The sequence below is a fragment of the Synchiropus splendidus genome, chromosome 17, assembly GCF_027744825.2.
Source record: "Synchiropus splendidus isolate RoL2022-P1 chromosome 17, RoL_Sspl_1.0, whole genome shotgun sequence".
Classification (NCBI taxonomy): domain Eukaryota; kingdom Metazoa; phylum Chordata; class Actinopteri; order Syngnathiformes; family Callionymidae; genus Synchiropus; species Synchiropus splendidus.
The window spans coordinates 16,092,922-16,107,110 of NC_071350.1; the positions used below are offsets into that span (position 1 = coordinate 16,092,922).

The 14,189-nt window shown below is 44.6% G+C and overlaps 1 protein-coding gene across 3 annotated transcripts in view; it reads left to right on the plus strand.

Moving 5' to 3' along the window:
- The first annotated feature begins 1,086 nt into the window (after window positions 1-1,086).
- The window catches only part of LOC128748013 (gamma-aminobutyric acid receptor subunit beta-2-like), a 44,759-nt gene continuing 31,656 nt past the window's right edge, over window positions 1,087-14,189 (plus strand). For 2 of the 3 annotated variants that reach the window (XM_053846365.1, XM_053846366.1), the window contains exons 1-3: window positions 1,087-1,293; window positions 1,378-1,475; window positions 1,648-1,715. In XM_053846365.1, the coding sequence (XP_053702340.1) occupies window positions 1,211-1,293; window positions 1,378-1,475; window positions 1,648-1,715 (249 nt within the window). In that variant the 5' untranslated portion in view covers window positions 1,087-1,210. The remainder of the gene's footprint in view (window positions 1,294-1,377; window positions 1,476-1,647; window positions 1,716-14,189) is intronic. The other variant, XM_053846367.1, reaches the window with a different exon arrangement.

Below are 14,189 nucleotides of genomic sequence, written 5' to 3' on the forward strand. Positions count from 1 at the left end.
TATTACAAAGTCGGGTTTACTTTTGTTTCATCAACACTTCAAGAGAAACATGTTTCTTAGCAGATCCAAAACCACAGCCAACATCATAGTGATGCTCAGTTTACCTGGGGAAGGAGGCGGGGTCACAGGTCACAGGTCAGACGACCTCTCCCACATTCTCTCACACCTGCAGACAATTCAGCAGTATCCTCTCTGCGTCTTTGGACTGGGAGGAAACCAGAGTTTTGCTGAGGAACACCAGCTCTGTCTCAGTTTGAAGCTCAAACTCAGGATCTAGATCTTCTCCTCACAGTCTGAGATCATGGTTCTCAGTCCAGGTTGGCTCCTTCCCCACTTTCAGGTATCTTGGGGTTTGGCTCACAAGTGAGGGCATGCCTTCAGTCATTAAGCATCCATGGTGAAGAAAGAGCTGAGCCAAAGGACAAAGGTCTAGAGGAGAAGTTCAGTCATCACTGACAGATTCAGAAAGTCAGCAACTATGGTGGGTACCTCCCCTGAGCAGAGGATCAGGGACAGACCTTGGACATGCATGAACTCCTGGGCCTCTTAGCTTCAACTGCTGCCCCCACGACCCGAGTCAGAGGACGGAACTGGACGGATGTTTCTCCTCTAGTTTTTCACATTGCTTTCTTTGGTCAAGTTGATTTTCAGGTTGAGCAAATCATATACTTACATATTAATAATAATAATAATAATAATAATAATAATAATAATAATAATAATAATAATAATAATAATAATAATAATAATACATCGAAGTGTATGATTTGATGACGATATGATATGATACGATATTGCATTGGAGAGGAAAAAAAGGACAGGACAAACAAATATATATGAACCTATAAAATATATATACAAACATATATAAACCTATAAAATGTCCCGTCATTTATTCATGTATTTTAACACTCATGAGAGGCGGAGAGGCACCGCTGCTTCTCGCTGAATCCCAACCATCTCCGACACGGGGAGACCCTCGTGTTTCCCTCCCGAGAGACTCCTGTTTTTAAAACCCGCCCGACGCTGAATCCTCCTTCTGCCACAACCAGCAGCAGCAGCAGCAGCAGCGCTGCCTCTCAGATGTTGTGGTCCGGTGTGCGCATGCGCCCGGCATTGGAAATACCGCACTGGCAAGACTAAGTTGTGGCTCGTCCGTCTTTGACTTGAAGAAAAAGGGGGGGAAAAAAGGCGGAAAACACTGGCGAACATGGCCGTTTGCAGGACGAGAAGAACGAGGTGTTTCGGCGTGTGGATGTTCCCGCTGGTGGTGGCCACGGTGTGCGCGCAAAGGTAGGTCCGGGACGCTCCACTCCTTTTTTTGAAGTGTTGTCGGGGAATCACTTGGGGTCCAAACACCACTGTGTTGTCCTACAGTGCCGGTGTCAGTGACCCCAGTAACATGTCTCTGGTGAAGGAAACGGTGGACCGGCTGCTGAAAGGTTACGATATACGACTGAGACCTGATTTCGGAGGTAATTCAACGCATCGCACCAGGAGTGCGCGACAGTAATATTCAATAAATTGCAACGAGGAAACCCATAAATATGCTTTATCGTGACTTTCAGCTTCTTCACTTTCAACCCTGCAATTTTATTTTATTTATTTTTTTATTTAAATTTTGGCTCATGTGTGTTGTGTTTGCAGGTCTGCCGGTTCGAGTGGGCATGAACATAGACATCGCCAGCATAGACATGGTGTCGGAAGTCAACATGGTGAGTACGCTATGGTCACTTTTAAATACACAAGAGATGTTTTGTGAATACGCACCAAACGGCGGGGAAATACCCCCTCACCGCTGGGGATTCCCCCTCTCATGTCTGAGAAGGTGTGCGTGAGCTTCACTCCTATAGATTCACCAGCTGAAAGCAGAGGATGGTGACGCCAGTCGATGATCTCCAGAGAGCTCAGGTTGATCACAACATTGTTTATTTTGCTTTGCTCAGATCACTGCTTTCTTCATCAAAAAGACGGGTGGAAAAAAGGGGGTTCTGTTCTCTTCTGCGCGCTTGTGAGGGTTTAAAAGTGGCTCCGTGTGAGGGATTGTTTTCAAGATTGTCTGTCACAGCTGCTTTATTTGTGGAAACTCTGACAGTGAGGGAACTTGAAGGCAGTGCAGATTAGAGCCAGAGATGTTTTGCTTCATACAAGTGCAACCCCTAGCGTTCATAGCGCGGTACTGCGCCCACATTCAAAAGAATCTTTAGTTTATTTCCTTTTTTTTTTTTAACAATCACAACCTTTATTTGTTTGCGGAATGATCTTTTTTTTTTCTTCCCAACGTGTCCTGCTGCGGTGAAATGAGTCACGCCGTGATGTCAGGAAATCATAACACCGGAGTATTTTTGGCAACATCACCCACAGGCGTTTGCTCGCGTTGTTATCGCAGCGCTCTGGTGGAATATGTAGATGATTGGAGATAAACTTGGAAACAATGCTCCCACGCGGAGCAGCGGTGCTGCCGCAGACACAATCGCGCACCACAACAGGCGTCGCTCACGGAAGGCGCAGCCCTCTGGAGCCCTGCGTGGCCTTGAATTTCTAATTAAACATTTCTTTTCTCTGCAGTGGCGGCTTGAAAGCTGTCGAACACAGTGGGTCTGCATCTGTTTAAGAGGTGTTCTGTCAGCGACAGGAGCTTCCAGATGCATCAAACATGTCCACTAAAGTTGTCATGGCTTTCTTTACATGAGCAACAAACATGTACGTGTCAAAGCGACACAGGTTTTTCATACTAACACCTGTGTATCTTGGGGTCTGGTTCTCAAATGAATGGACAGATACACCCTTTTGCTCTCTATCTGTGTCTCGTAGCTGAAGCCTTGGAGAGAGAAGCAGGTGCTTCTATGTGAGATGAGAAGCCACTTTTTGTGGCCTAGAGATGGTGTTAGGGGGAACCTCCCCCTTGCTGCAAGGGGTCAAGAGGGAAGTCAGCCCCCTTCGCTTCAACTGCTGCCCCCACGACCCAAGCTCAGCTATACTATTGAGATGGATGAGGCCTTGACTTAATAGTAGTTTTAGCACCCGTTTATTCTGTGTCTGTCAGAGAGACAAAGTTGATGGTTTGGAGACCTGGAGAGGAAGAACAAGGGAGCCAATGTGGTGGTCATGGATGTGGTGGTCATGAAGAGGTGTGACTGGTGGATGGGTTGAGGAGGTGGATAGGATGTCTACCCCTGATGGGAAGAAGGTGCTCACTTCTCTTTTTGAATGGTCCATTGACGTAGAGTTGGGTAGGAGCTCTGTCATCTGGAGACTCGGGGTATAGCAGCTGTAGTTTCAGAAAGAATGTCTTGCCTAAGTTCAGTCATTTCCGCCGGGTTTTGTAAGAACACTCATTCTGTTCCTGGCACTCTCTTCCACTGTGAATTTTCAGGCGCACTACCGCCCCCTTCTGGAGTCACTTTAAGCCTATAAGAACCAGGAAGTAGTCTGATCAAGCTGTCAGTATCCTGACTCAACATGGCATAGCCGCTTCTCCATTCTCTGCTTCTCTCTTCAGAAAAACGCTCTCAATAACGCCGCTCTCCATCCGAACACACAAAAGCCGACCGCCCTTTGATCCGCTCTCTGCTTTGTCAGGCTCCGCTCACCAAAAACAGTCCCTTATATCATTACCGCCGACCAATCGGCGTTTCAGAAAACACCAGAGGCCACATGTGCCGGTCAACTTTGATCTCACACCTTTTTTTTTGCTGTAAATGTAACCACTTTTGAGGATGGCAGCTGGTGCAGGAGGCCTTTCTTTTATCCCAGATCCGGCTCTCTGTCTCACACTTGTGCTGGTGGAGAACCACGCTGCGTCCCTCTTTAGAAAACACGATGATAAGATGATGATCAGCTGCTGTGTCTGGTCGCACCCACCTCGGTTTTTATCAATAAAAAAGATGTATTTTCAATGTCGCAGAAGCAGAGAACCATTTAGAGACTGCGTCCTGGCCCCGGTCTGCTGTAGATGAGTCACCCTGGCAGGAGCCTTCAAGCATGACTGGCCGCAGGACACCAGGTTCTCTCTGGTGCTTGCCATGTAAGTGCTTTTGATGCCAGAGAGCTCCACCTGTTTGTGCAGGGCGAAAACTGCTCCATCAGATAGGAAGACACGGGGCAGATCTGTCTGTCTATCTATCTATCTATCTATCTATCTGTCTGTCTATCTATCTATCTATCTATCTATCTATCTATCTATCTATCTATCTATCTATCCATCTATCCGTCTGTCCGTCTGTCCGTCTGTCCGTCTGTCCGTCCGTCCGTCCGTCTATCTATCTATCATCTATCTGTCTGTCTATCTATCATCTATCTGTCTGTCTATCTATCTGTCTATCTATCTATCTGTCTATCTGTCTATCTATCTATCTGTCTATCTATCTATCTATCTGTCTATCTGTCTATCTGTCTGTCTGTCGGTCGGTCGGTCGGTCGGTCCGTCCGTCCGTCCGTCCGTCCGTCCGTCCGTCCGTCCGTCTATCTATCTATCTATCTATCATCTATCTATCTATCCATCTATCTATCTATCTATCTGTCTATCTATCTATCTATCTATCTATCTATCTATCCATCTATCTATCTATCTATCTGTCTGTCTGTCCATCTGTCTATCTATCTATCATCTATCTATCTATCTATCTGTCTGTCTGTCTGTCCGTCTGTCTATCTATCTATCTATCTATGTACACAAACATAATGTCATGATATTTTTTTACCGTGTTCAAAAAATTGATTCACAAAAAAGAAGCCGTTCAGTCATCCACACGTTGTTATTATACTGTAACAACAAAAGAGAAAAAAATGGCACATAAAAGCTGGAGAGCAAAATAAATTAAACCAGGTTGTGGTGGTCCTCGTGTTTTTGGAGCTCAGTAAGTGGATGTGAGGTGGCGACTTTCGAATATCAGAATCAGAATCAAATTTAGCCAACAGTTTTGTGTGGAAGATGCCGATATGCTCAACAGATGTTGATGGGCAAGTGTGTAATGAGAGTGGGAGAGAGCAACGTCATCGTCTTCATAAAGCTGCTGTTTATACGAAGGTGTTTTCTAATCTATCCACGACAAGGACAAGCTCCAGAAGAAACATGCCAACTGTAGAGGAAGTATTGATCGTGTACCTCTTACACAAAGGAGAAAACGTAAGCACGTTGTAGGAGGCGGTGGTCGGTGAGGCTGTTAAATATATCGCGACTGGAGGACGGAAACTGTCCGCCATTGTTTTGTCTTCTTCGTGTCTCATTAGAGCTACGTATCGGGTAGTAACAGCAACACTGCCCCCCATGGTTTCCTGTGGTACTGCCCCGTTTGGTCGGTATCCCTAAGCTTGTGGAAATCTGCAGACGTTGAGCATAAATGGTCCTATACAGCTACACATCTGCTCATGGAAGAGATACTGAAGATGTGCTGATATTTGCGATAAAGCTGGTGACCAGCGTAACGATATAGGACTCCGGGAAAACTGAGAAAAAACTTCCGTAGGATAGTTTTTCATGGCGGAATGCCTTCCAATTTTGGGCACCATGGAGGCCAGCCACCCTCAGATTTGTCCCTGTCTTACACGCCACAGTAGGTTGTCTGACAGGTAGGAAATGCCTCAGTGTGAAAGGTGGAAACTGTGAATTGAGGGGACGACCGTGAATATATCATGAATGGATAAGAACACAGGCTGAGGGGCAAAGGAATCCAACCGACTGCCTTACTTTCTGTGGGGGAGATGGTAGGTGCTAAGGTGTCTGCTGTGTTGCACAAATAAATACAAGGGTTCAGAAGTACATATGAAATGATTTTCCCCTGCGGATTTTTATGCCTTTAAAGTACTGAAATTTGTGAATCCACCACTTGCTGTGAGTGTCTTGCTGCCTTTCATCAGGCCTATGAAAGGTCACTTGTTCCTGGGTGTCAGAGTCAAAGTCCCGATCCGTTGATGGCGTAAAGGGATCGGATATATGTGCGAGACCTGCGGGTCAAATTCACCACCTCTGATGGAGGGAGAGAGAAGAGATGGGGGCAGGCAGGATGGAGCGCAGTGACATTAACAAGTTGCCATGTGGATCGCCGGGAGCGACGCTGGTGTTGGAGCGAAGGTCGTGTACCTAGTGCTGCTGAGGGTTCAGTCCGCATGACTCAGAAGAGAACACACAAAGAGGGACGCACACACTGAATAGCAATGTCATGTTAGACCACTGGTCCCCAGGCACATGACCTGGGAAGACTCGCTCCGGTTCAAATAGGAAAGACTTCTCTTTGGCGCACGCGTTGATGCGCGGAAAAACTCTTTTCTCCTCGCGTATTTGCTCTGTGGAGCTTAAGCCAACAGTTTTTGCAGGCAGAGAAATACCCCAGTCGGAGGATTATCTGAAGAAGCTCCTTCAGATCGGTAGAAAAACCATTATTGATGTGAATAAAGGTCAGGAGGAGCTTATCGATTGGGTTTTAGGGCACTTGAAATTCCACTTTTTCAGTCTCTGGAGAGCATGTGGACGGTGTGCAGCAGGAGAACGTAGCTTTTTCTTATGTACGAAACAGGATTACGCAGACGCTTGTGATGCATGAAAAGGGAATAGGTTTCCTCAGTGGGATAAAAAGAGACCAATTGAAGCTCTGTCCGTTTTCGATCAGCAATGAGTTGCAGCCCCAAATATTGGGCTAAAAGAGAGGGGAACAGCAGAGCTGAAGAAAGTGCTTCTGCCTCACAAGATGATGGTTCAATTCCGGCTAAATACACAGAAGTCAAAGTCCCAAAACATGCAGCAGTCTCACCCGACAGAGTCCACGCGTTCTCATTTTAATTCCATGGAAGATGAAATCATAAACGTAAGAAACTCTCCCGTCCCTCGTGCACACGTCCCTAAAGCCTCCCGTCTTATTTGTTTCCCTCATAAACTGGTTTGTAAACGTCGCCCCGAGGAAAGTGACGAGCGAGTTACGCAACAGATCGAGCTGAGACATCCAGGAGTCTTCGACTTTGAAACAGAGCTGAAATCTAGTGGACAGTGAAAGTCAACTTAGAATAGACGTGTGACCAGCTCCACTTATCACAGAGAATAACCTGACTAGACCTAGTTGTTATTTCATCCTCAGCCAACAGGACCACAGACAGATTATTGCCTAGGCACTCCAGTTCCCTCCCACTGGTCTAGGGGGCCCCCTAACCCCCCACTCCAGGTATAGCACCCCGTAAACCTGTAAAGCACCTGAAAATGACCAAAAGAATCTGTTGAAATGGAATCAGCAAACGTTGTTTTTATTTTTCACAGCGCAGTTGTGAGTAAATCCCACATACTGTCCCGCTGCTGCAAATACTGGAGCATCCACTCCAGTTTAATCCAGGGCTAAAAATAGCCGACTCGAATGGTGAACTGACAGCAAGAACAGTGGAAATGATGATGTCAATTAAAGTCTCCTGTTTTTGTTTGTTTTTTTGAGGCCTCAAGGTGTTGTTCTGGTGTGTCTTCAACACGAGTGTGGTCACTCGCACAAGGGTCCGGACCTCAAATACTGCAGAGGGCTTTGTTTATTTAGCCCCGTGGCACAAACATGTGGGTATAGGAGTGTGTGTCTATGGTACTGTGATGCTCTGAAACCTGCACTCAAACAGTTCTTACTCCATCTTGTGGTGAAGGTACTTCACCTTCTGGCACGTTCCTCTTGGCGTATACTATTTCTGACGCCATTTGATAATAATAGTGAGGGTCTAATCCACAAATGTGGAATTTCAGTTTTAAGAGCCACTAGCTAATAGCTATGCGAACTCTAAAGCAGAGCTCAGGTCACGCCTCCAAAATAAATAACCATCTCTGGTCCGTATTTTCTTGGATTGTAAATTCCGGACCTAGGTATTAGCCAACATGGGACCTCGGTAAACCAGTCTCTAAGACTGTAAAGGCCCATTTGTGCTAAACATTAGGTTCTAAGCCAGATACGGACAAGCGTTCCGTCCGTGCTCTGCGTTCATTTCATCCGTATTTTGTTCGTACCAAACGGAGCAGTATCACCAGAAACAGTGGGGGCAGTGTTGCTGTTGGTACCCAATATGTCGCGCTCATGAAACACGAAGAAGACATAACAATGGCGGCCTCCAGTTGCGATATATTGAATGGCCTCACCGACCACCGCCTCTGTGCAGAGCTACAATATCAACACTTCATGCAGTCACCGTGTTTGTTTTGGAGTCTGTTGTTGTTGTCATAAACCTTTGACTCTGGGCTGCTCCCCCTGGTGGATATATTGGTGAACAGCAATACCAACGTAACGTCACCTAAACAGTAAAGTGAACAACATAAAGTAAACATGGTGTGAAACGGACGGCTACAAGTTCGTACATAACGGGAGCATAAACAGGCCTCAAGAACCCAATGAATTTCATCTCATTTGCGACTTATTTTAAACCCCCTTTTTTGTTTTAAACAGAATATTCGAAGTTTTCGGCAGGTAAAGAAAGACACAGGTTGAGTTCAGAGCCAAAGCGGAGGCAGTTGACACGTCGCCATGACGAGATTACCACGGTCAAAATCTCATAAGCCGTTCACATAAAGACGTCAGGATGAATAATGGGTGAATCACCACGACGATATTATTTCTCTCTGCAGGTGTTTCTGCTTCCAGCGAATTAGTCGCGTTAATATCTGATTTATGCCTCGGCTCCCTTCATGTCTGTTTGAATACATTAAGTTGCAGGAATTAGGCCATTGAACCATCCGTTACTGAAACTTGAGTAGAAGTTTTGCAGTTGAATAATAAGCCTGACAACTTCTGCTCTGCCTGCCTGGTGTTTGGCCTGCACTTTTAGCCCATGAATCAGTTTGGAGAAGAAGAATGAACACCGTTTTTCCCTCTTTATTGTCATTATTTATTTAGTTGGGTTTTTTTTAAACTAATGGGAGAAACTCATTGAAGTTAATTGTGGATTCAACTTTATTTTTTATTTCATTGTGGGTTTTTTTTTCATTTTCATATCCTTATTTGTGCATAACTATTAATGTTATGTATATATTAAAATATATTTCAAATATATTAAAATATTTTATGATGTAAAATGAACCGTTTTTCTGATAAATAGATAATAAAATATAAATAAATAAAGTAGTAATAATAATAATAAAAATAATTAATACTGAAATGAAGACAGAAGCTGACAAATGATGTGCCCAGCGTTATGACACATAAATTAAGGAAAAAATAAAAATTAAATAATGAAAGTTAAAAAAAAATGGTAATCATAATAATAATAAATATATAAAAAACTATATATATAAAAAATACTGGCACAATCAGGAGACAAAATAAGTTGAAAAATACATTAATTTAAAATGAAATGCAAGGTGAAGTATTTAAATGAAAAAAGTTAGGGGGAAAATAACAAATTTATTAGTTATTTATTTAATAATTTGTGATGTTTATACAGGAAAATACAGGCTTACTTTGAGTTGTATTTACATCTATAAATAAAGGAAATATACCCCAATAAAGGCCAAGTGAAGTCACATTATTTATAATATAATATTATTTATAATATATTTTTTTATTTATTTTAAGAAATATGAAAATTAAAAAAAAAACATTAGGAGTGTTAAATAAAAATACATGGTACAGTACATATAAAAATTAATGTGAATTATAATAGAACATAAGAAAAAATGTGAAGCAAAACAATGTAACTGAAAAATGTATTTTTAAGGGAATGGGTATAATACATAAATAATCCTTAACTATCCTGACAGGGGTGGCCACAGCACGCTTGACTCCACCAGCCGATTTTCTCATTTTTATGCAAAACAAAACCACAAAAAGCGAAAATGTGACCAGGGCCGCGCGAGCCCACATGTCGGGAGGGCGGCTAACAAAGCACTTAGATCATTATTAATGTTCCACATGCTGCTTATTGTACAATTAGCAGCACGGCTCTAAATGTCAGGGGAAAGAAGGCGTATAATCAATTCCCCCGGGTGAAACACGCTCACTAGTGAGGCATCTGATTCACTGCCGCCTCAGACAGTGAATGATGGCAAGGATGCTTCGCCGTCAGACAACAACTGCAGGTCTGAGCGTGAAACAGCAGCATCTTGTCGTCCTGTCGGCAGAATTGACAGCACATTACCGCGCCGCGCTTCGCTCATTGTGGGCTAATAATCTGGACACCTGTCCGCGCCGATGATGCGTTGACGTTCGCCCTCCCGCACTGGTGGCTCTTGTGTTTCCCCCGCTTGCTCTGATAACAACCCGAGGTCCGGAGCGTCGGCACCGCTGGGAGTAGGCACAGTTACAAATGGGTGAATCGGCTGGCCGTGCTTTTCAGGAGGCGTTGCTCATTGTTTGCGAGTCAGGGCTGCTTGACTCACTTACCTGCCTTGGGGATGGTTGGATTTCCATCCTCACAGTGAAATACTGAAGCGACTGGCCTTGTGTTATTACAGTGCGTTATGTCTACGACCTTACTGTGTAGAAGAGTAGGTCAGTCTTTGTAAACCTTGCAACCAAAGCAAGGAAGCCCAGGCTCCTGGAGATATTGCGGAACCTCAAATGGCTTGAGTCTCTCACCCTGACCTCTGAGTCTCCAGACGACCTCCATCGATCAACTTTTTTGCAGATGATCCAGTTCTTTTGGTCTCTACCCCAAGCTTTTAGGGACAGATATATCCTCCTCAAAATCAAGAGCGTTGTCTTTTGGCTCAGCTCACCCCCCCCACAACCCTGAGACTTAACTCCTCCAGCAGGGGAAGGATCTCATCTCCAACCTGGAGAACCAAGATTCAGATCACTTGAGGGTCAGACCCATGTCATGTAGAACGCAGTCTTGCTGAGTGGACATGAGTCGCTCAGATTGTTGACCATGTTTTACCAGAATCAGAATCAGAATAGAATTTATTAAAACTAGGGAAGTGCTTCAAAATAAAGTGCTAATAAATAAAAATAAAAATAAAAATAAAAATAAAAATAAAAATAAAAATAAAAATAAAAATTTGAACTGTTTATCTGAATCTAGGAGGCCACAACCAAAGTGAAGAGGCCCAGACTTCGGGGAGAAAACCAACGTTACCATTTTAAACATAGAGTTATAGGAAGACTGCATCTGTAATGGCAAGGATTATGACTCCTGTTTTGAAAATAAATTGTGAGCAAACATTGTCTGTACATAAGTGTGATGTACGAGTGTGAATCGTGGTGTCACCTCAGCAACACCTGAATCCGCATAATGTGTTGCCGGTAAGTATAGATCGGCTTTCACTTCAACGCTGACACATTCAGTGTCAAGGATTTAGGAATAACAGTCATGATATCAGACCTGTGTGATGTCAGCTGAGACAGCAAGCCGTCTGGAAAATTGATTGAGTCACAGTCCAGCACCCAAAACTACCAAACCCTCGAAAACCAAAGGGTGTTTAGAACCATCACACCTTGAAGCTCAAATTTCAGGTCGTATTCATGATGAGACTTTAAAGCTGACGTGGCATTTCTTGAGCTGTCGACGGTGGTAACCACGAGCTGTGGCTTCTATTTTCAGATGTTTCACCTGGATATCCAGCTGAGTGTGAGAGTCTAATCTCAGATCATCCAGGTCAGCGTGGTGTTTGCTCACCCCGTGGTCATGCAGGCGTGGGTGCATGTTATTCCGATAGCCACGAGTTTTTGTTTGCTTTTTGTCGCGCTGGCATCCAAATCCTTTTATCAACATTTCCACCGCATGACCGTACAATCCCACAGTCAGCGTCAACTGCTGGACTTAAGCTTCTCTTTAGATCGTAATGAACTTTTGACTCTCGCTGGAAAGTGTCTTGAAATCTTCCTCACAAGTGAAGGAAAGAGATGGAAAGATGGAGTCATGATGAAGCTTCATGAAGCCTCATTTATAGAGTGTTCTCCGCTCTGGAATCTTTCACTTTCAATAGCTGTTCAATGAAAATAAATGTGGCTACTGTGAGACTTAATATTAGTGGAAAAAGTCACTTAAAATAAAGAGAAATAATGCTCCTCATACAAAATACATACTGACAAATTTAGTAGCTCAGGAACCGAGCGACTAGTGACGCCTAGTGAGACAACCAGGGCAGGTCACCTGTCCATCAAAGGGCACAGAGAAATTGGCGCCACCTACTACATACTGTGCGACAAAACTTAGATGCCCAGAGAAGAACCAAAGAAAGGACCCCAGCTACCCGGGGTACCCTCCAGAGATCCCAACTTCAGACTGTGAAAGCACAGTGTCTCAATTCAAGTCAGAACTATGGGCAAGTTAGAGCTGCCAATTCAGTCTTTGGACTGTGGGAGGAAACCAGAGTGCACAGAGGAAACTCATGATAGCACGAGGAGAATTTGCGAACTCTGCCACACAAACTGTAAGACGCAGGCCAACACCATATAAGATGTAAGTGCAACTTGAATTGGAACACTTACACTAGCCGTACTAAGACATGGCTTTGCCCTTCAGTACACTAGGGGGCGCTCAAACCTATCAAAGATAATTGTGATAAAGTACCAGACGTTTGAAAGCATTTTTGTTGCGTGAAATAACCGTCTCAACAGGAAGTCTTGCTGTGTATTCTGCTCCAGCGAGGCAGTTCTTACAGGAGCGCCGGAAATCTTTTAGAAGTAGAAGTACACATCAGGGGGCATCCTTGAGCGCAGCGCCCACAGCACATGCATTAATAATACCGCTAATGTGTTAATACTGAGGAGGGTCAGCGTGGGTCAGAGGAGGCTTGGTAAGTGATTGGGAGTGTTGAAGTTCAACCATGAATGCCTCATAAGTGGATTACAAATTGTTTGAGTCGAACAGAAAACTGCGGCCTGAGATGAGGAAACTTCTGAGCTGTTTTGTTTTGTATGGTAGGACACAAGGGGGCAGTAGGAAGGTGCATGGCTTAGAGGTGAAGGTGCTCATGACATAATGAAGCTTCATGAAGCCTCATGATCTGAGCCTCTTTGGTGACTCTCCGCTATATGTTTTTGAAGTAGCATTCAGATGATACCTTTAAGTCAAGAGCGCCTCCTGCTAGGCTTTTAGAATGAGTTCACCGTTTCACGAAGCTTCATCTGTCAGTGCTGGGAGGCCTTCCTCTTCCTCTTCCTGCCTTGTTCCTGTGAACCATTATTCCAGTGAAGGGCTGATGATGCTTCATGAAACAGTGTTACTTATTTCAGAGCTCATTCGTTGCGTCAAAAGAAGCTGTTCAAAACCACCTAGTGGGCACTGTTTCACAACATTATTCTCAACATAAATATGTCACGCAGAAAAAAGAGTGGTGGGTACTTGTATATTTCCCAATCATAATGGCAGACAAACTCATTTTGGAGGAAAGGAAACGGCCATCTATGATCAGATCTTGCCTTGTGGTGGTGAAGAAAGAGCTGAGCTGGAAGGTAAGGCCAGCGTGTGGTAGCGACCGAAGTCACCAGGAGGACAGCTAAAATGCTCAGAGCGTCCTTCCTTTCTGTCAAAGCCACAACGGGACAATGTGACGATGCATGTGAAGTCAAAGCAGTGCGAGGGAAGGCCATGGGGAAGTGGCGGCGTTCGGCACAGCAGAGATCAACCGTGCCTTGTGTGAGTCAGTCTATAAGCATGCGAGGCTTTTTAAACATGAAATGCCGTCTTTTAAATGGAGTGACATTTTAAATCCATCGGATGATTGAATGGTCACACATGTTTGTTTGCGAGGCATCACAATGCTCCGACATCACACGCAGACACGGGAGTGCACCCGGAAGGCTCGCTCCTGTGTCCTTCAGCAAGGAGACTGTTAAGTCGATCCGTGTTTCACTGTCTCTGCACGAGCCCCGCTACCTGGTGTTCATGTTCCTCATCATCTAGTTGTCACTCAGAGGTTGTGGCGTAGAGCTTGGGAGACCCTGTTCATTCGTGATGCCCAGTTACCGCAGTAAAGGCCGACATTTCCAAAGGAGATCAGACCAAACTTTCTCACACATGAAACAGGAGGCAAGGAGCAAAGTGCTTTTTAAAAAAGGAAACAAAAATAAGACTTGTAAAGGTCCTCTCATTTCTCGGTCCTTGGTTCTGTCTGGTTTCTGGACTTCAATCCTGGGCGCAGAACAGTTATTGGGCTCAGACTGGGCTGGACCCCGACCTGCCTGGGTCACACCCCCCACCGTCCTGCTGCTCGGTGTCCGTGGTCCTGGCCCCTATAATGCCTCCAGGGGGCGCTGACCATGGTCAGTGAGTGCTCTAAAAAAGTGTCCGGCAGT